The 23,098-nt window shown below is 35.4% G+C and overlaps 1 protein-coding gene across 2 annotated transcripts in view; it reads right to left on the reverse strand.

The window, feature by feature from the left end:
• REPS1 (RALBP1 associated Eps domain containing 1) overlaps positions 1-23,098 on the reverse strand; it is a 51,438-nt gene that overhangs the window by 18,651 nt on the left and 9,689 nt on the right. Inside the window, exons 3-9 of one of the 2 annotated variants that reach the window (XM_009882297.1) lie at positions 18,755-18,908; positions 12,120-12,247; positions 11,498-11,660; positions 11,131-11,194; positions 10,114-10,268; positions 5,130-5,248; positions 434-514 (exon numbers count right to left, since the gene is read on the reverse strand). In XM_009882297.1, the coding sequence (XP_009880599.1) occupies positions 434-514; positions 5,130-5,248; positions 10,114-10,268; positions 11,131-11,194; positions 11,498-11,660; positions 12,120-12,247; positions 18,755-18,908 (864 nt within the window). Of the gene's footprint in view, positions 1-433; positions 515-5,129; positions 5,252-10,113; positions 10,269-11,130; positions 11,195-11,497; positions 11,661-12,119; positions 12,248-18,754; positions 18,909-23,098 lie in introns of both variants that reach the window. The other variant, XM_009882296.1, reaches the window with a different exon arrangement.

Here is a 23,098-nt window from a genome sequence, read left to right on the forward strand (position 1 = left end):
TTTTCCAAGTGAAGTTGGCATTGTCAACTCTTAAGAGTTTGTACAAATCAAGCTCTGCAACTTGAAAAAAGACCAACAACACTGTAGACAACAATCTAAACCAGGATTGGTTTATCACTGGGAGTGGCCCTTGTGTTGACTTATAAACATTTTCAAACAAACTTTATGCTTAAATACTTTGTGTAATACAGGTTTTGATAGCAGTGTTGTATTACATTAAAATCAAGGGAAAAAAGCATTCTTTGCACTCAGATATTAAACATAAGCAGTACTAGAAAATTTATATTCTGGAAATAAGCACAAAAATTAAGAAGCCTGCCACCATTCCCCAAAAAGAAGTCCATGGAATCATGCATAACAGCTAAATACAATGAATGGAAATTCAGTGTTAATAAAATTAATTTCAAACAAGCAAGCTAAGTGATTGACTTACAGGATCAGCTGGTGCAATGTTAGAATCAAATTGGGTCAGAGTTTGTGAGCTTGAAGAGCGTTCGCTAAATGTCTCCCACTGCTGAACAGACAGAGGAGAGAAGTCAGCATGATGAGAAAGATGGGAGTAAAAGATCACTGAGGAGATTTAGCATAGAGGTTGCACTGGAAAGTACTATATTTGCACTGGACAGTACTTGACTTGGAAAGCACACTAACATACATTAAGTATTTCTATTTCAGTCTGAGATTGTTGTGCAACCAAGTTTGTTATCTGTGAATATCAATCTTTACATTCACATCTCATTATGAAGATACAGGTGCACAGTCAACACAGAATTACCTTTGGAGTTCATGTTTGCCAATGAACATCATACAAGTAAAAAAACCTGGGTAAGCCGTTCAAATATTGTAAAGATAAAATCAGTGCAACATGTGTGTGTAATTCTAAAATCCACAGAAAGGTTCTTCAGCTTTGTAGCTGCTGAATTTCAAACATATTTCATAAAAGCTGATTTTCTTACAAAATCTCAGACAAATCAACAGTGAGCAGAGTACTTCAATTACATCAGTTCACTTGCCAGTGCAACCCCTGAGAAGTGATTCTATGCTGTAAAAGAGTATTTTTACAAGTCTAAATCACTGACAAGGCAAAGAATTCAATTCAAACATACAGTTGATTGCTAAAAGCAAATAAGTCAATCTCTGGATAATTTTATAAGAGATAGGCATGCTGTATCAATACATGGTTGTCAAGAGTCCTCATGTTTATCAAGTCAAGCTACAGCCACAACTGGATCAACAAAGTACCAAAGTACATAAAATCAGCCTGGTGATCCAGAAACCAGATTACAAATCACAATAGGAATGCTAAACTTGTTAGCTTTTGGTAAAATAACAAGTAAATACTAACAAAGTTTCAAACACTACAACAAAAATTACAAATACAAAATTTTTAGTGCTCAGAAAATTTGACAAAAAAATTATGTTAGTGTAGTTGTGAAAACAAATCAATATTCTTGTCCCATCTCTATAGGCAAATAAACATAAATGATTCCAGAAGACACATAACAAACTACATGGTGTTAGTGAACCTAATCTCACATGCTCCTCTACACTGACCTATATTCAGTGAACAGCCTTTATGCGAACCTAGTCTAAAACAGTTATTTCCAAAGTAACTCTTTATGGAAATTCCTAAATAACTGTTTTCAATCCGTAGAAATTAAATTCAGAAAAATATTAACTAAATTTTTAAGTGCCTTCATACGCTCCTTGTAGAAACAGAGCCTTATCTCCTCATTTCAGACTTTAAATTAAAGCAAGGATTATGGGATACTGTTCATACGGGGTTTTGGGGGTGTGTTTTTTCTGGTTATTTTGTTGTGGTTTTGTTGGTGGTTTTTTTTTTTTTTTGTTTAACCACACAAAACTATCCCCTTCATGGACAGAATCTAATGAATCCTTTTAGTAAGGATGTAGGGTTTTTCTTCCTAACTGCTCTGTCCCATTCCCTGTATTAAACAGCTCATCTCTGTGTCACTCCACCCCATCACGAAGGTGCAGCATTACAAGTAGTTCGGACCCATACAAACCTGCTGAATGAGCTATTTTTCACTAAGTCAGAAACTTAATGGCCAAGTTCTGCCAGCCTTTCACCTGATTTGGCCTCTTGCGTTTACACAGCTGCTCATTTTCATAAAACATGTATTAATATTTATTTTAGGACTACCACTACTACCCCTTTAAACTATTTGGCCAGTGGCTTCAAAGTTACCCATGAGACTGGCAAACAGACCATCTGATCACAAAAACATTGTTTCTTAATTTTTTCAAAACTTCCATAAAGGCATACAGCATCGATGTTATAATTAACATAAATGTTAAAAATACTATTTTTTTAGAGATGGATGCTAAATTTACTTCTTATTCTACTCCTCTGAAGCCAAACTGCAGGACATTTATTACTTGTCCTTAGACTCCCTAGTTGGGCACAGACAAATGAACACCAACACCTCCTGGCTGCTCTGGGGAACATATTTGTGCTCCATTCGGAAATACTACCAGAAGCTAGTTACTGCTAATTCCCTGGTTAATAGAAAGCTACCTATATTAAGGATCTACTGGACTGCATCTCCAATTCTGTGCAAGGTTTAAAAGCACTGATAATACAACCAATTTGCTAGGATAAAACTTTGACTAGCGGAAACTAAGATACTGGTCTTGTAGACTAGCAAAAATGTTTCAAAAATACTTTCAAAAGGTTAATTACTAGAAACTAAAACTCACAGCAACCCGAACCATTACTAAAAGAACACCAAGACATTTGAAACAAGGTGTAACAGTTGTGAACTCAAAAGTAAATCTCTGTATCTGTGTCAAAGCTAATATGACCACATGACACTACACTGTCTTCAACAATATAGTAGGGTTTTCAATTTTTTTTAAACTCTCAGAACTTAGTGCTCAGCCTTGAGACTGGATGGAAAAGACGCAGGAAGTGAGAAAGAAGTGATTGATGATTGAAGAGATGAGAATGTGCAACGTAGTATCCAGAGTTAGATGGATTGTCACAGTGCTCTTTATCCTGAAGTTTGAGATTGATGCCTTGGTCCATATTTGTGAGCTGACAGTAACTGTGCCTGACAACTGGAGTCTAAAAATCAACTATGAGCTAGAAAGAACAGGTAACCAACAGTTTTGAAACTAATGGGGATGAATCTGCCTGGAAAGGCAGATGATCCAAAGATGCATGACTTTTTCAAGCAACTAATTTGTTGATGGCAGTTATAAGAGGTTCAAAGAGGAAACAATTAGATTGGTGCCTGCGATAATACCAGAAATTTTTTCATGGCATTAAAACCTTGAGGACTTTGACCTGACTCATGCTGAAAAGAAAATGCTGAGGAGCAAGAAGCAAGCAATATAGCTGAAAAATCAGAAATTCCTTTGTGTTAGAACATAATACTCTTAACACTTAATAATTGTTCAACTCATTTTAGTATAGTTAGTATCTGGTAGTACATTTAGTATGAGAACTTTTCCAAACCTCTTAAAGTTTTAGTAGATTTTCAGAAAAAAACCCCAAAAAACAAACACATTGCAAAACTGACTGTGCCCATTCAGATAGATAAGACCAGATTTTGGCTGACAGAGAACTGTCGTTGACTTTGTTCCACCAGTGCAATTACCCTACTCAATTGGTTTGAATTGCAATGGACACTGAAGGAATCTGTTCAATTACAATGCAGCTTAGTGAATTATTAGCTTATTAAATCTTTATTGCAAACATGAGGGAATGTATCACTGCAAATTTTAACACAGTTGCAGACATTTACAGATTTTTAGCAACAACTGAACATGTGTTCACCTCCTTCCTAAAATATAGCTTCCTACCAGCAGTCTTAGAGTCACTCTGTCAAACAGAACAACTAAGAATCACTAAATTATTGCCTACATTTTTTTATTTGGTAAGGACATCACTGCAAGGCTGGCATTTGCCCTTTAGAGGAATGGCAGAATTTACAAAGTGCTTTCTTCTGAGACGGAGCAGATTTCCTACAAATTTGCTTATTTTCTGTTTCATACTGACTGTCCTTTGGTTTGCTTAAATCTTATTACCAATCTTCTATTCACTTGAAGTCTAACAAATAAAGAAAGCCACAAAAAGCTCTTTCAGTAAGAGAAGTGGGTAAGATAACACTCAGCTACTGACAGAACTATCTTAGATGTTAGAACAAGTTTTTAGATTCTTCTTGAGAGTCTCAGATTATTAAATGAAAAGTTTTTAAAAAAAAATTTCAACACCCCCTGCTTCCCTAAAGAAAAATAAGCCTACATCATCTTTGTAGAATGGTTGCAATCAGGAACTTGTTTGCATCTCTGAAGTAGCTCTTAGAATAGAATATTGGTTTATTCTAAGTCAAAGGCAAAAGTGTTAAAACAGAGCAACAAGAAAAACTCTAGGAATTAATCCCTTACAGGCTTTTTAAACAATGGGCATTTGTGTGCGTGTGTGTAATTTAAAAATCCTGTTTGGTAACTTCAGTTTCAAATTCTGACAAAATACTATATAAGACTACTTATATAGCAAATATGCATGGTAAAGGATAATAAAGCAGCAGTACATACAGCAAAAATTTAAAATATAAATAAATTTAGCCGACACTTGGCTTCAGATTCAACTCTGAGTCTTTGCTTCTGAAACAAACCCAGAGCTATGACTTCTCTACATTACTGGTGAGATATTTCATATTTTGAGGTAAAATCGCCTCCAGAAATGAGTCTCAGTGTCCAGATCTGACAGAAATTTATTTTAAAGTTTTGCAAAAGTATTGGCTGTAACAGCCCTTCAGAGGTAACAAAAAAACCCAACGAAAAAAACACCACAAATGAAAAAAATCAGGAATGAATTCAACTTTTCCAATAAATGCTATGAGATCATTTTGTGATTAATATAAAGTTTAATTACCATTAACGACATTTTAAATAGTAGCTTACCTCACAATGAGACAGAGAAATCAGAAGGAAAACATTACCTTTTTTACAATTTAACACATGTAGAACCTTCCTGTGTCTATTGTCCTTCTAACTTTTTCACAATTTGTAATCAACAATCCACTTATGATGAATTATGAATGCACACACAATTTAGTTATTGGCTGGCAATGAAATAACTCTTAAATAAAAGTGCTAACCTCACTGCTCTGATTCAATTCTGGCCAGGTCTGGTTTAGGGATGGCATTGATGGAGACTTGCTTGGAGGTGCTTCTGCTGGAGAGCTGGAGTAACCTACCTCACCAGTCTGTTCCCCAACTTCTGAAATGACAGGAATCACTATAAACCAAAATCATGAATTGCATTTAGTTTATTCTCAGAACAACTGCTCACATCTCATGGAAAGTGCAAAGTACCCTTTGGTTCCATCTTTTCCAAGTAAATACTTAGCAGCAGACAAATAATTCATTCAAGTCAAATATAGCATTTCTCAGGTGCTACTCGTATTTTGAGGATCTTTCTGAACATTGGACTTTGAAGATTACTCTGTACTATACTATCTCCCTGTACTTTGGCTTTTAAACAGCATTTTTAGATGCTGATGACACATAGGAATAAATAATTTTCTTACATTATGAGAGAATAACTTCATGCTAATGTTTATTACATTAAACCCAGCACTGAGTCTACCTTACAGAATACAATACTTCCTTATATGAAAAGTTAAAGCAAAAGCAGTACATCAATGCAAACACAAACCAAAGAATACGAAAACAGAGATGAAGAAAACCATTCCCTTCAATTATTCCCTAAAGAATATTCTACGTTTTACGCCTCCTTACTAAAATGATGGTGTTTCCATTCACTGCATTTTCAAATTGAACAAGTCTAGTAGCTGTCACATTACAACTGTACATTGCTACTGTTATTTCAGTTTTCTCTGAGCTTTCAGCGAGTACAGTGCCTTGCAGAAACAATCCCTCAGAATTATACAAATTTTCATGATGCAGTATACTTATTTTTGTTCTGTTTAAACAGAAAGTAAATCTGGGTAAAGTAAATCTGAACAGCAGATTAAGCATTCTGCATAACAGTAAAATCCTGCTTACAGTGTCATCTAGTTTGCCAGATACCACAATATAAACTAAAGCAATGCATTGAAAACATCAAAAATCTGAAGTTCAGATTACAACTGTATAGTGTAACAGGAACAGTTGAAAGAGTGACTGATAAGTAGCTAGACACGTTAACAAGATATAAACCCTGAACAAGACAAAATACTGCACAAGAGGAAAGGTGGCTTAATTAAATTACCATTTAAAAGTGCTGCTTGATAGAAATGTGATTGACGATGACTGTCACAAGCATGTGTGATACCCTATACCAAAAAGTTATTAAAATTTATAAAAAGGACTGATTGCAGGCTTCTGAAGAGCTGAACTCTGCAGCCCACGCCTCCTGCGACAGCTCAACATTCTGTCTGCTGTCTTCCACTCAGAAGAAACTCATAACAAATTCAGTGTCAAATTGAACTGGAAACACTTGAATAGTCAATGGTGACCAACTGCACCTTTGAAGACCAACATCAAGCCATTATTGTCTCCAAAGCACTGCTGGGGACAGCAAGAGGCACAGTCTAGAAAGAACAGCCAAAACATTTAAGTCCAGAAAGAAATTAATTGTCCCATCCTGAAGCCAGAAGCAACTGAGGTGCTACTGACATGAAAAAAGCCACACACAGAAACCAGTAACTCAACAAAATTTCAAAGGTCTTTTAAAATTCCTGTAAATAGCTAGATATTAGGTTGAGACTCAATGTCCCCAAAATTGTGCCCAGCACCTAGCATCTTGTACTACTGGCCTTTAGGGAAAATGGTTTTACAAATTATTCCAGATAGAACCCGCTTCAGGCAAAAAGCATCTGGCAATAAAAACTAGGCTACATCAAGCTGACATTTACAGGCGCAACGATGGCACCAAGCAATCAAGACGACATACTGTGGTCATTGTACACAAAATAATATACTAAGTTCAAAATATGCCAGTGGTAATGTTTTGGGAAGGCACATTGCATATCAATTGCTCTGAAGTGTAATACAAATAAAAATTTTCTATGAGTTAAAAACACACTTGAAATTCTCCCTTCAGCAGTGGTGCACTCGACAACTGAATTAACTATTAGCGTTAAACACAAGGTCAAAAGACGAGGCTGAAAACTGCTGTGGGTAGACTACGCAGCTACCTGTAATTCACAGAATTTTGCAAATATCTACACAAAACATGCACAAGACACCTATGGAAAACTTCAGAGGTTAAAGTAATAAAGTTGTGTAAGACAAAGTGTAGCAGATTCTTTCTTACAAAGGAATAGCATTGTTGCAGCAGCCCAAACAAAAAAGAAATTCACATAAAAGCAAAACTGGCTGCCTGACTTCAAGCTCCCATTTTCATTCACTGCAGTTTTTTTTCTACAGGCTCTTCTTAAGCAGATAGATCTTGCTCATTCTGAAGAGCAGACATTATCTATCTACAAATACCACAATTCAATGTTAAATCTTAAGTGGAGCTGCTGCAATCCAAATAGTTCTTTGAAGTATATGATCCAATTCAAAATACTAAAACTATTCAAATGTGTTGTAGAATTACCACATTACTCTGAGAACTTAAAACACCTCATTTCTCTCCCTAACAGAGAGATATTAGCACCTCATTTAACATTTTTTTTCTATTAAAATTCTGTAGAGGTGTAGTGCTATACCAGAAAAATGACCAACTATATAAATGTTTTATTACACAATAGGTCTATGTCATGTGAAAGAAATACATATCCCTGGTCATGAAACCAGATGTAACACAAGACCAATACGTTAACAGGTTTGGGTCACCTGCAGTTGGTCACATAATAGATTCATGAGGGAGAGGCTGCCAGAGTAGACCATGAGAGTTCTTCCCTCCCTTTGTCTGAACAGAGACATAGGCTGGAGGGAGCCCTCTGTTACTTCCCTTTCTGCTGGCCAAAAGTTAACAGTCAAAATGGAAAGAGACAGCAAGTTTCAAGCACAGAACAGAAGCATGAAAGGTCAAGGGGAAAGTTTCTAACAAAAGGACAGAATTAATAAGGGTATTGTTAACACATTTGAAATAGGGTTTACCATCTTGCACATTTGTTTAAAAAGACATTCAAGTAATTCATCTTCTTGAATCATTTGAAAGTACGTTATTCACACTGAGGCTTCAGGCAGTAGAAGATCACTAACAATTTCTTTGAGAAAGTTGTATCCCACAAAAAAAGTGCATTCAAAAAGACACTCCAATGCCATATTTTACAGTTTCTGAGAAGGCTGTTGGAAAGAAGCTTTATCGAAATACAGCTTTTATGGGAACTAAGAGAAAATTATTACAGAAAATTAACTGGTTAATCCTTCTAGGCTGATTTACAGTCCTTAAGTTGAACCCATGTAATTTATCATGCACATTAGTCTGCACATAGACCTATGAGTAACTTTTAATTTAGATTAAAATAGTAAATGTATATTGGCGAGTTGGACTGTTATAACTACAAGTAAAACCACATCAATAACTTCTCCTACAGTCTTTTATTCAACATATAAATTTTGGTGATAAATCATGTTAGGTGCTAGAAAAGATTAGCTATTCCGAATACTGGTGGCCCAAAATAAAAAAAAAAAAAAAACCCCAAAAATTTCCTCCAATTTAAAGAACGCTTCGTACCTCATGAAAATAAGTCAAAGTTCTATATTAACAAAGTTGCCTGTGAAATAAAAATAATAAACATACACATAACACTTCTTGGTTTCTTGTCCAATTTATAAAGTTTCCAGACAAGTTCAGTTAAAAGATAAAAGCCTTGAAATCCACTACCAATAAAGGCAGTAGAAGATCAAGTACAGATATAGTTATGGTTTGTTTTCTTTTTTAAATAACAATGGTTTACACAAATAAATGTTACTCCATTTCCTATCAAGAGTTTTCCTTGTCCATCACCTTAATAAAAAAATAGACAGAACGGGTAGGTTTTAGACACTTGCTAGATATTCACCCACTTAGTTGTAGATATTTCTTATGACTGTCTTTGTCATAGCAAAATGCTTACTCATACTGAAAACACTTCAGTTGTGGCTGACTGCTGTTGGAAAGTTTCTTTGAAGAGTCAAGCTACTCCCACAGAAAATGGTTTAATTATTAAAGCAGAGGTAGTAAGAGCCATGGTATCTAGTTTGAGAACTCGTCAATAATTGTCAGATGAAAGTCTTTGCCATCCTACAAAACACAGTATGAAGAGATCCCCTTCGAGGTATTTAGTAAAAAGAAATAAAGTTTTAGGAAATCATAGGTCCACAGTATAACCTGCCTTTCAATGCAATGACTGCTTAAAAAGTAAACTAAAGCAGTTCTAAAATATTCAGTTTCCTTCATCTGTTTTAAAATAAAAAAGGGAGACGGCCACAAATATCCTGTTTTTAAACACCACTTTTACATGGAACATTAGTTTGCTTTTCAGTTATGGGACTGAGATTTTGGTACATGTTAACAAGCAGAGCTCATACCTTCAATACTTTATTTGGGAGCATCCAAAGGTAAAGGACTACACAAGGAAAGACTAGGTGCCAAAGCAATGGAGGATAAATCCTGCTGCCAAGTCAGGGGCAGGATTGAAAAAAAAATAAAAATCCGTGCTACTGATCATGTATTTTTAAACTACACAGTCCTATCTCTAGCATTGAATCTGTGAAAATTTTTTAAGTACCTTCAAGACCTAGAAACTCATGTCATGTTTACAGAAATGAGGGTAAACAGAAAGCATATTCATTTGAAAGCAAGTCTGAAGCATAGCTGGATTGGGAATCTGCAATACAATAGCTGATCATGAATAAAATCAATACTGTGACAATTTTCTCTTCCTTAACCTTGAAAGGACACAGGCAGTATTTCCAAACGTACTGGTCAATACATGTATGGTTCCCAAATAACATTTCCCGGTACAGAACTAAGTATGTGCTCAGATTAGCTCTGAGCACTAAGATTTCTAAAAATTACACATGGCTTTACTTCATACTGACTAATGCATTATGCTCATACAAAACTATAAATATCTGCTGATATACTGCAAGAACTATACCATCGTTTGAAAATAGTGAAATTTGTGCTGAAGCATGTCTTACCCGTTGAGTCTTCCAAATCAATCAGTTTGGGCATTAAACTTTCAGGTAACTTTTCTGGCAAATCATACCCATTCTTCCTAGCAACTACCAGATGAAATGCAGCACAGAACTCATCCAATGTCAGTGCACCATCTTTATCAAAATCTGACAGTTCCCTAAAAAGGAAAACCTAGTATAAATAAAGTTTCTTAAGGTTATTATATTTCCAAAAGACATCTGTTGTGTTCCTTGGAAGATCAAAGAATGCAGTCGGTAACTCATCTTACCCTATTAAACACTTCATATTAGCGCTACATGCTTTACTCTTCAAAGAAGATGAGCCTTCATTCATAACATTTCTTAGAGATTAAAGATGATTTAAACCTACTTCTATCTCTCCAGGTTTTTAACTCATTTAAGACAGTACTAAACAATATTATTGGCCTCCGATTTTTGGCAAAGTATACTAAAGAAATGATAGTGCTGAGGAAGTGTGACTTATTTTAAATGGGAAAATACCTGAACTAGAAGTTATTATACAGAAAGATCAAATCTGCCAAGGTAAGCCACTTAATGACAGCATGGAATGATGATGCAGAACAAATTCCAGAATACAATGAAAAACAAGCTTTGCGCCAAGTCAAAGCTAAATTTGTCATCAAGTCCCACTAAGTGCATTTAAAAATATCTGTATCTGTACATTTCATTTAAACTTAGACTTGAATAAATACAAATAAGGGATTAATAATTTAAATGTAAATGCATCTTTAACAATAAAAACCTCAAATAAATTACTTCTTACTCTGAAGTGTTTGAAATGTCTTCAAAAGATCAAAATGCCTCGTAAATAGTGCCAGCTGTGACCAATTAAAGCCCATGAAAGTAATTACTGGCATAAATGTAACTAGAACTGAACATACTAGAGTATTAGTGAAATTTCACTTAACAGCACCTTCTAGTAAGTAGATTATTAGATGACTGCCAGACAGCTGTCATCTTTCTAAATAATTATCCCGAATAAAGACACATAACACTTACCAAATATGAGAAAGTTCCAGAATAGGTAGTTTTGACTTAGTGAAAAATTCTTTAGCGGCAGATCCTGAAAAATTACAACCATTTTTAATATTTAAAACAAGTTAAATCATTAGAAGACTTAGAGTTTGGTAAAAGAGATGAGCGATTTGCAAAGGTTTGGGGAAAATGGCACTAATTATTAGGCTTAAAAGAAGGATAAAGGCAAATTAGTTTCAAGTTCTTTTTTGAAGTACACTGGAGTTTACTAGAACGTTATCAGTAAAATGGAGAACTTTCTTCAAAACGGTATGCAAACGTTAAGTACACAACAAAGTCTTTGTAATAGAACTGCTGTACCCACAATTATATTTTTTAAAGAGTAACTTACCTGGTATAAATCCATTTAGATCAGGTTGAATGGTTTTAAACTGATTAACATAATACTGCCTTTGTTCATCAGTTATTTTCCAGGGGTCATCATAACTACTTGATTGCCTACGAATTTCATTTGTTGTTGTAGCTGATGCTACAGTTCGTACTGTTGTCTGGTCCTGAAATGAAATATTTTTCCTCAGTATTATCTACCTAAAATGCTTCTATGAATTCTCAACTTCTTGCCTTCAAAAAATAAAGCATAGTTAAATCTCTTAGCAGTTTAACAACTGCAGGAAACTATCAGCAGATTGCATCTACAGGATAATGACAGGGTATTTTTGCACACAGATATATATGGATAGGAATGACTGCAGATATGTATGCAGGAAAAAAAAAAGTATGGCACAAATGCAAAAAGAGCTAAACACAAATGTTTTAAAGTCATAATTTTTGACATTTTTAAATTAGTAGCTTTCAGTTAATCAAGTCAAATGAAGTCAACTCAAACAGCTAAATAGCACTGAACAGACTACAGCATGGATACACACTAAACATCTGCAACAAAAATTATATAAAAAAAAAGATCGCAACATCAATCTGAATGAAGCAAATCAAATACCAATAAAGTGTCACACCTGGACAGAAGCAGGATGCATGGCTAAAAGAGCACTGGTTGGTGGGGTATCTGCAAAACTGACCCAGTTTTCTTGATGGGGTGGTGGTGAATGGCCAGACCATATGGGATCACTAGAAGTAGATGAGCCTGAAAGTAGAAGAAACATTTCCTTTTCAAAAGACAACCTTGAAAACCGAGTAAGAACTATGGATATGGAAAGCAGTCAAAAAAAAAAATCCTGGAACACATACGGCTGTCAGGGAGATACACACTTGTAGAATGGTGAAGAAAATGAAAACCAAATTGCACCAAGTTGACAAAAGTTCACCTCCTGACAACTCACTCCTATAGATTTTTACACTAGGTCAGCTTAAATCGGTACTAAAGACAGAAGTGAGGAACAAGCTTATTGCAACATGTGTGAAAATGTAAATTGGGTTTTACCCATTTAATGGGTTTTCAATGAGTTTACTAATAGTCCACATTTTCACTTAAATGAAATGAGCTTATACTTATATGGACAAACAGCTATTTAAAAGTGGCATACTTTATTATTAAATGTTTTTCTCTTTTAGGTTTTAGTTTGCCATTCAAAGAACAAGGCCATGGAAATCCCTCTTTAGAATGAGGCTTTTTGGCACAGATAATTTTTTTTTTCTAAATTATTTCTAGTTGTTTAAAAACAGGCCAAGAATAATAAAAGGCATCCATATAGAGTGCTGACATCTGCAATGTATTAACTATCTGGAATACAATAATTGAGATTCACCCAGTGTCTTGTCATAATCTACTTCTGAAGTACTGCTGATGTTCAGTGTCTTAATATTAAAATAAGCAACTATAGAAAGATTTGGCCACCCACTGTTCTATGTACAAAACCCTCAAAATTCTCTTAAATTGCAGTTGCTAATTAAAAATGTAAGGAACTCAGATCAGAGGGAAAACAAACCATCTAGAACAAGTCTAGAAGAATCCCAGGACTTCATTCTACTCTTTGACTCCTACAAGAAATGCTGAACTCCTTAAATCTAAACAGCAATTGTGAAACTGATTACTTCAATCTACTCTTCTTGCACAACTAAATGCTCTCTTGAAATATGTTAAATAAAGTCATACTTAGGAATTTCTGCCTCATGTAGAAGCAGATTTCCTTTTAAAAGGCAGGTCAACTTCTTGAGAGTTTCTGTAAGCCCTCCACACAACCCACAAACAAGAAAGATGACATTAATGTCATAATTTTAATCCTGCCACTAAGATCTAAATTGAAGCAATAAACCCCAAGAATTTATTGTCAAGATGTTGGCTAAATATTATTGCTATGATAAGTCCATTCATATATAGACAATCTATTTATGAAGCTGACAAATATCAACAATTTCAGGATCTGGGAGACTGATGACACAACTAGTATACAATGCAGTAAACAGTGAAGGAAATCTGAGAATCAGTGAGGCACACTGAGGGCTAACACCTAAAGTAGCAGTAACATCATTAGTATACAATTTAATATTGCTATTTAATATCTGGCAGTATGCAGTTACTCTTTCATTCCATAAACGACTGTATTCCTAGGAGAAGGTAATAAGAGAAATGCTCAGAACTGCTTTATCTTTGCTCTTATCCTACATGCAATAGCCATAGTTGTGCAGAACACCTTTAATCTTGCATTACATAAAATAAAAAATTGAGATTTCCAGAGGGAGAAAGACTTTTTGAAGTAGGAGATAAGTCAAATATACAAAATTGAGAGGTTACATTATTGTTGGGCTTTTGGGGTTTGTGGTGGTTTTTTTGTTTGTTCTTAAAGTTAGCTCTACTGCCACTATTAACTACTCCTTTTGTTCCCAACTTTGTCCACCACTTCAGGAAGCCCCTGATGTGGCCTGGAGCTTCTAGAGACTTTATCCAAAATTGTTGATAATTAAGGCAATGTGTTTGATGCCTTGAGGCTATTCTTCAGTAGGTGGCCTAACTCTAACCCTAGAAAGAAACATGCAGAAAAGCTCAGTCTCTCTCCACCTGGTCTCCTTCAGCACAGGGCTAACAGACAGATTCAGACAGGTCCTTCCCCTCTCTCCTATGGATATGCCACACTCAAATTTTACTTTTGATACAGCAGCTCTCCCCTTCTCTCCCCTCAAACCCTGACATTATTGCCGCTACCCTTATATATGTTTACTCCACCTTTACTCCTCCCAACAACTTGTCTTAGTACAGTTCAACTTGTACCCCACTTAGCACAGCACCTCTTCCAAAGCAGTACTTTGACAGCGATGAAGGTGCCAGTAGCACCAAACTGTCATACCTTCAGAGTACTTTAAAAGTACTACAAGAACTGTTTCCTTTCTGTTCAAACCATCCCAAAAACAATACACTTGCTTTACTGTTCCTGTTACTCACTCTGTGACACAACGTTTTAGGACACAGGATGGAAAGGCTGGAGAACACTGGAGAAAGATTATATAGGAACTATATAGAAACTACAGGAACAGGAGGCTCTCCTCTCATATACTTTACTAGTAACTGTGGACACCTGGATCTATACACATACTCATGGACTGCCACCAGCCAGTAACTCAATTCTCAATCATTAAAACTCCATCTATTTGACATTTGAATTAGAGATAGTCATCCCTCACTTTCTTCTCAAATTACAAAACCAGACTGGGAACACTGTGGTAGAAGGGAAGGTAGAAAACAACTGGGTCACAGAGAAGACTCACAACAATCAGTGTATTTTTATTTTATGACTTGTAACACCATGAAGAAGCAACCTCCAATGGTCTCTGTGCATTTTTGTCAGTGAGAACACCATTAATAGGCCTACTCCCCATTCAAAGTGCTAAGACCAATTATCAGATTTGAACAAGCTGGTGAATTCTAATGCACTGTCTTTAGTATGAAGTTCTAACTTCAAGTGAATTCGTGTCACTGCTCTATATCCTTCTCCTCTAGATTTAATATCTTACAGACACATTGATAACTTGTGGAAAATTATCTCAGTTCCTGTAGGAGAAAAGTTAACCCCTCACTTTAAGCTACAAATCTAAGTTTAAGAAATGGTCTATCTAGATAATATCTGAGTAGCCTGTACTTTTCAACAACTATACAAATGTGGGTTTACTTACAGAGAACTAAATTTTCAACTAACTTTGTAAATTAGCAAGAGCCTGCCTTACCACCAATTTGTGATGAAACGAAACCAGAAGGTGAGTACAATTTTGGCAATAAGATAAAATGCTGAAGAGCTATTCTCTCCCTTAATAAGCACATCCAGGTAAGAATAATCTTTAACTTGTAACAAGGCCAATTATCAACAGTTATTGAAGCAGTAACTAGGAGAAAAAGGCCTATTCAGTCCCCTGCAAGCACAGTAAATAAATATTTCAGGACTCTAAAGATGCAAGTGAACTGTTAGTGCAGTAAACATGTTCCATTTCTGTCCAGGAAGTCTTCTGGTTCTTGATTTCATGAACTTCATGCAGCAAAGTCTCTCCCAATGAGGAAAAGAAAAAGGTGTGGCTTAGGGCTGCAAGTTCTCATACGTATTCAGACATCAAAACAGAACCTTAATGTAATGCCAAAGAAACCTAACAGAGGTGCTATGACTGAACAGAAGACCAGTTTTTTTTTACTAGTTTGAAATCATTATTTGGATACTACCAACATAAATGTTCTGCTTTGCTTCCAGTCCAAACAGACTACAAGGTAATAAAAAATAATTTCTAGCCGCTATTCTGACGTGCTACTCAACTATCATTTGAAGTTGGGAAGGTGTTCTTTCTCCCATGTTTATCAGTCAGCATCTTTCTAGCTGAAGCTGTGGCGCAAAATGAGCTGAAAAGGTGAAAGTAAGAAGTTTGGTTTTTTGGGTTTTTTTCCTCTTGTATAGGAACAGGAGGCTCATCTCATATACAATTCTGTCATCTCATATACAATTGTTTCCTACAAGGGGTTCAGTCATCCACTGTATTATTCTATGAAGACCAATCCAGACCAGAGACACAAGCCAGAACTGAGACATAACATGATTTTTTTTTTTTTTTTTTTTTTTTAACAGCTTTATCTTAAACTATTAAATCAAAGACACTTGGAAGACTTGAGACTGAGGTTTGAATAGAATTGACTCCGACATTTAAGGATGAGACCTGAAGGAACTATAAACTTCACTCTACCCAGGTGATCAATGGCTGTCACTAAACCTTAAATTCCTGATATTAAAGTAAAATAGATGCACCCTTTGGGGCTCTCTTTACGAAAAGGCTTGAAGAAAGATGGTAACAAGCCTCGGCTTCTGATTTCATATGTGTAAGCACACTGACCTAGTCATGACAGTGCCTCAGAGACCAGCTACTTATGAAGCATCACTAACACTATCATAACTGAATTACTGGGGAACACAGTGGCAAAAAAATTTGTAAAATCCAAATTCCTTTGCTCTGTTGAGATAAGAACAGGTTTTCTTCCTCAAGAAATTCAGAACTACAGCTATAAGTTAGGCTTACAACTTCTGATACAAGACAAGGTATAAGAATTTTAAAAAACTGAGTAATTATCTAGTAATTATTCTACAGCCCAATTTGATACAGAAAGCACTATTCAATTTTGTTCCTGGTGGGAGTATGATGATGCAACAGAGTGTCCTATGCCTAAGTCAGAATCTTCCCGTTTAAACACATCTTTCTCCAAACAAAAAAAATATGTTTTGATTTTTGTCTTTCTAAGGCAACATGCTTTTTATTATTACGTCAGAAACATTTTCACACTTGAGGTTCCATGCTTTAGCTGACAATCCCATTATCCTCAAATAATGTTTTACTTAATGTGAAATACAAGCAGAGAGACCTGGGTTCTTATTTTTCTTGGATCACAAGTGAAATGGCATACTCCTGCATTAAATCCTACTGAAATAATATCACATACTTGCAAGTTACCCGATTTCTCAAAAACATCTTGCATAGGAATCAAGATGAGCTTGCAAAGCTGATTTTAAGAAAAGTTACAACAGTCTATCTGGTTCTACCTAAATGTCAGCAGAACATTTTTCTACAAAATGCTATCCCTTAAAAAGTAGGCTCAAGAGGTAAAAAGAATGATGAACTGTCTACAACAGCTGAAATTCAAAGGAATAATTAATCATCTGCAGTGCAAAAGTGAATCAGGATGACAATTTTTGTTAAACTAATACATGAAAATCCACTCTATCCTTAGCATTGGCAGAATAGACAATCCTTCTATAACAGCATCTCCAAATTACTCTAAACACACTATGAATGTGTTTCAGTATGGAATGTAAAAATCAATGAATAATGAGCTAGTTCAGAAATATTTTCAGACTAGTACTGAAAAATGCATCCATTAGACATCACATGGAAAGTATTGCCAAACTGAAATATTAAAATAAAGTTGTAATACCAAGTTAAGAGGACAATATTGAACTCCTCAACAGTAGGAATAGTTTGCAAACTTTCCTAGAGTCCTTGACTTCGTAAGTTAGAGAAACTTCACAAGTTAGAAATCAGCTACCAGATAAACTTACATTTCAGCTTGCAAGAAAAGCCTATCAACTAAACTATGAAAGAAAAAAGTCAAGAATTTGATTGCTGAAAAATTACAATGCCTGGACTGAACCCTTAGAAGTGATTATATATGCAATGAGCAGACTAATATTCTTTATTTTTTTTTACTCTAAATTGACTGGTACTTACTAGCAAACAACATTCAGGACACTGGCATAAACCTCTGCATACAACCCACTTCACTTCTAAAATAAGTTTTATTTCCCTATCCAACCAATTCTAACAACGGAATCTCTGGCCCTCCATGGATGCTTATAACTAACAAATGGCAATAAATTGAAAGGTAACAGATCAATTTTGGAATATCACAACTGAAATAAACCAACCAACCACAGTTCAGTTTGAATCTACAGCCTACAAAATGCAACATATCAGTATCATCAAAAACAGAACCTGAATTAGAATTGCTCCGCTGTTCCCATATTTATTAAGTCTATCAGATATCAGAAAAGAAAACAGAACTTTTTGAAATATGAGATATTAAGAGGGAAAGCTTTTTAAATCTGAGCACAGCAATACAACAACAGGGAGGGTCTTCGTGTTAAACAAAGAACAATAAAGGATGAAAAGTTGTACCAAAACAAGTGGTTCTCTGTTGACAGATTGGAGATACAGTAGCTTCAGTTCTGTTTACGTAAACTTTAAAGAAAGCAAAAAAACTCTTCAGAGAATGAGTTGTTCTGACAATTCATCTAATCTACCAGAAACATAATTCAAACAAACAATACATTATCTGCTGCTTTCCCTTGAGCTTCCCACATTTTTTGGTATACTGACAGTTCCTGCACAATTTCAATAGGATGTCATTTTTGTATTAGAAAACTTTCCACTGGGAAACCTTCATACTCTCTTGCCCTCCCTCCCAACTCTAAGCATTTCCCATACACACTAAGAAATGGATCCGCCACATGCAAGACTACAGACTCCACAGTGCTGCCAGCAACATGACCGTTTGAATCTGCAAGAAAGTTTCCAGGATTGGAAAACACAAAGATAAACTGCCCTGAACTCATTTAATATTTAAGAATTCCACAACTTTGGGTTACAGCTGAAGCATAACAGAAGACATTTATACCTGGTTGTGCTTCACTAAATGGAGCCCAAAAAGGCCCAGGTCCAGCAAGAGGTCGTTCATTATTCCCTCCGCTGGGATGGCGGTTGTGCTTCCTCCATGTATGTGGAGAGGTTGGTGGGGATTGCTGTGGTGAAACAACTGGAGATGTGGACTCCTAATAAAACAAAGGAACCTTTTAAGTTTTTTTACTAAATAACTAAATACAAAAAAGCCTATCTGAAACCATTATTTCTAGGAACAACCATCACTGCAGTTAAAGTCTCATTTCAGAGAGTGAAAATTTCAGTACTTATAAAAATGCAGGAACAGGAAGAGTCAGGTACAATATGACTGACACTGGACACATTCACTTCAAACAATATTATCTAATATATTTTTCACTTGGCATTCTTAAGACAACAGCAATGCCAAATTAAATGACTTGGCTACAAAGGAAACTAGATTATAACACTCACTTTCACTTGTGATAAAAGTTACATTTGAACCCAGGTCTCTAAAGAAAAATTACTTACTGTACAATTTATTATTGTACCTAATTTTCATCAAGTGATTCACAATCAGTTACTTTCATTTAAAAAACAAACCAGAATTAAACACTGGGGAAAAAAAATCACTAGACAGGCCACACTTTTTTTAATATGCAAAAACATAGATGTAATTTTTTTTAAAGAATGATGTCATCTAGGATATACTTCTCTGCTGTACAAATTACAAGGTAGTTTTGGCCCAACTTTAAGACTCAAGCGTCTCTTTAATCCCACATTGTACTATATTCTCCCTGAACAAGCAGGAAAACAGAGAATCACACATGCAATTTCTACCTGTTTCATGAGACATTCAGATTACTGGATTATTCCATTTCAAATAAAATACAAAGGAAAAATGTATATTGTACAAAGTATTTATATAGCAATTTCCTCCCTATATCTGGAACTTTTGAAATTTCTGTTTTCCAGATCTCCCAGTTCAAATTGAACTGAAATTAGTGAAAACAAGTACAACAAGAAAGCAAATCTTGAACTCCCAAGTTTCCTAGAAAAGTAAAAACAAAGCTAGAAATCTCAAATTCTGTTTCAGTAGTGAAAAAAAAAATAAAAAATTGGTACTCTGTGCTAACAACTATTACCATACTATCAAGTACCAACAGCCAGATTGACCGTAGGCTTCCACATGATTCCCAAAAGTGAACTCGTTTACCTTGCCAAACACTCAAATGTCATTATGCTTTTTAATCACTATTACACCTGCAAACGTCTAAAAGTCAATGAGGAAATGCCATAAACAAGCTTTTCTCCAACCAAAGTACATACTAAAACTACATGCATCCTAACAAAAAAAGGTTTTGGCCCATGATGACTGGTTTCTTTCTAATGCGTTAATGTAAACCTTCTTTTTTTTTTTTTGCCCTCTCCGACTTTCATATTTCCTGGGATACAGGGCCAGCCTCATTGATTCGGCAACTTAGGTATTTTCTTAAAGTTTTGACCATTGAGGCCACAAGACTTTGAACTTTCCATTCAAAGCATCTAAATGACGCCCATATGCATTGGCAAAGAGTATTACAAAGTGGCTGAGAGCAGTACTAATTGACTTCAACTTTTAATTCAGGGACCAGCTGACTGCACGGTCAAAGTCACTGTTTTTCCACCATACCTCCACCAGTTCAAGATTTTCTTGTTGCCGTAACATGCCTTTCTGAAATTTGCCTGCAGATTCCTCCTCTTAGCATCTTACTTGACAAGAAATTTATTGTAGATGACAGTACGTTCTTACCCTTACATGTGCATGGGAGCAAGAGGGGAAGGAGTGAAGGTATCCAGAGTGCAACTTGCAGGCTGGAACCGAGGTTGAATAGGTAGTCTGCTTAGCATAATGCAACCGGTGCTAGGAGAACCATGATGATGCATCACTGAAATTAATTAGAAGCTTCCTCTTCCACTGGCTTTTATATAAGCCATCTTTTATCAAACAAGATTTGAAGGATGCCTTATTTTTAGACAAAATACCATCAGTAAATCTAGAGAAAGCTATGGTTGGTCACAGACACTATTCATTTACTCCGGTACTCTTACTCTGGTAAGTCAGATGGTCCAGAAAGAGACAGAAGAAAAGTTGAGGCAGACAAACATATGATAGTCTACCTAAAGGAAACCACTCACTACTTCTAGTAACTGTATGTGAACATTAAAACCCTTGACACATAGTCCTCATGAAGCAGCCTTGCCCTAATGAAGCTCACAACTGTCACTATGCAGTAAGCTGCTGTCTAACATTTGGCCTTAAGCTCAAGACATAGGAAGAAATTGTAAATATGAGCCTCAATTTCAATTCTTCTAAATGTTTACTTTACATGTGGTTCATGTGATTCTGTAAACCGTGTAATAACGGTAATCAGATCATCAGAAGTACAAGCATAATAAATAATTAACTTTGTTCTCAATGTTCCAGTTAATGTTATATCAGAATTCTGAACGTTTACAGATTTCCCACAATTGATTTGGAGCTTCAGCTTACAGACGCCAAAATTATTAAATAGCAAAAGTGTGTCACCAACTCTGATGTCAAAAAGCTTCTGGAAGAGGAACAAGCCACATCTTCAGCTTTACGTTCATTATAAGACACACATTTCCAAAGCAGTTTAAACCAAATTTAGATGGCATTACTCTAGCACCATCTTTCCCCTGTGCAACCACAATCACTCTCATACACCATTCATGGCATTCATTGATCTAGTTTACTACAAGCTTAGGAGAGTTAAACTAAATTATTTTTTAAAAAGATGTATATATTTATGTATTTCTATATACATACACAAACATATACTTGTGTGTATATATGTATGTATAAAATGGTTTAGCCAAAATACTGATAGCTCAATGCAAGTCTAAAGAAGGAAGATGCAAGCCAGAAAAGACTAGGGAGGATGCAGGACTGCAGAAACATTGACTCAGGTTCAAAAGCAGTCATGGGAAAACACAATGAGTAGGGATTTAATGAAACGGTAATTACATACATGTTCATTCATTCCTTTATATATAGGTTAACATCAACTATGTATCTGCCTTTGCAACAGGTAAGAAGTTGTCATTCTCATATACTCATGCTTAGAAAACACGGTTTGCTGTGCAAAGTTTCCACTTCCACTTGGCATTGAGCTTCACATTTTCGTAAACAGAGGCAGTATGTTCATTAGAACCACCTTTGTTCCTCAACTGCAACCTACACTCATAAACCAAGAGTGTTTTGAGTGTACATTGCAGCTGAGGAAGCAGAGTTGTTCACTTTCATCTGTTCAATCTATTAATAAAGGAAAGTAATTTTGAAAGCCTGAAATATCCAGGATGAGATTTTTATGAGAGTATTAGAGTACAGAACTTAACGTAATTGCTCTTCAAAATCCTAACATGTAACAACTACAACAGTTTGCCTAATTTGTGTTACTGATAACTCAGCAATTTTGAATTTCACCGATTTTAACAGAAGTTATGCACTTAATCTCTCAGAAACTTTGACAATTTTATTCACCATCTGCATGCTGGAGTTGATATATCATTTATTAGACTGTTATTAAAATCTCATTTTGATAAACTGTTTTAGCACTTTCAATGCAATTATATTTAAAGATTTAAACACTAGCTTTTAATTTCTCTCCAAACAAACCTCAACAAAAATCATAGCAATCACAATGTTTGAGTTTTACTATCTTAAGACATTTATTTTTCCTCTTTACATTATTACAGAAAACTGATCTAAATAAAAGCATGTTGACATAAACAGTTAACTATTTAACATTTTCATGTTAAATCAAACTGCTGGGAACATTCTTCTCAATAACTAATCAAAAAATAAGATTATAACTAACAGGCAAAAATTAATGCATTTTTTAATTAAGATTGATTACTTTAAAAAGTTGTAAAAAAGCATTATTTTTGTCAAACTGGACTTATGAAAACAAGACACTCTGAAGGACTCAGAACTTGGACATTTTTGGACTCACGAGCAGTTACTAAAAATAGCACGTCAATTAAAAAAAGGTGATAGAGTATATGGCTCTAAAAGAAAAACCTTAGTGGAGATAAGTCAAACAAACTGGCGTAAGGGAACACAATATTGTGCTAAAGCAACTCTGGAGGGATCTCAACCTCAAAAGAGCATTGCAAGCATACTTGAGCCAAATGAGATTATAAACCTTTTCCTGGATCTCACACCTCAGGCCACAGAAGAAAGCCTCCTAAGGAGAACTCCAGAGACAATGATGCCAGACATGGTATCCGAAGAGTAGCTCTAAGGGTGTTGTGATCCTGGTCCTGACACCACACAGCCTGCATAAGAGTCAGGGAACAG

Source organism: Charadrius vociferus, unplaced genomic scaffold (genome assembly GCF_000708025.1).
Source record: "Charadrius vociferus isolate BGI_N301 unplaced genomic scaffold, ASM70802v2 scaffold13, whole genome shotgun sequence".
Classification (NCBI taxonomy): domain Eukaryota; kingdom Metazoa; phylum Chordata; class Aves; order Charadriiformes; family Charadriidae; genus Charadrius; species Charadrius vociferus.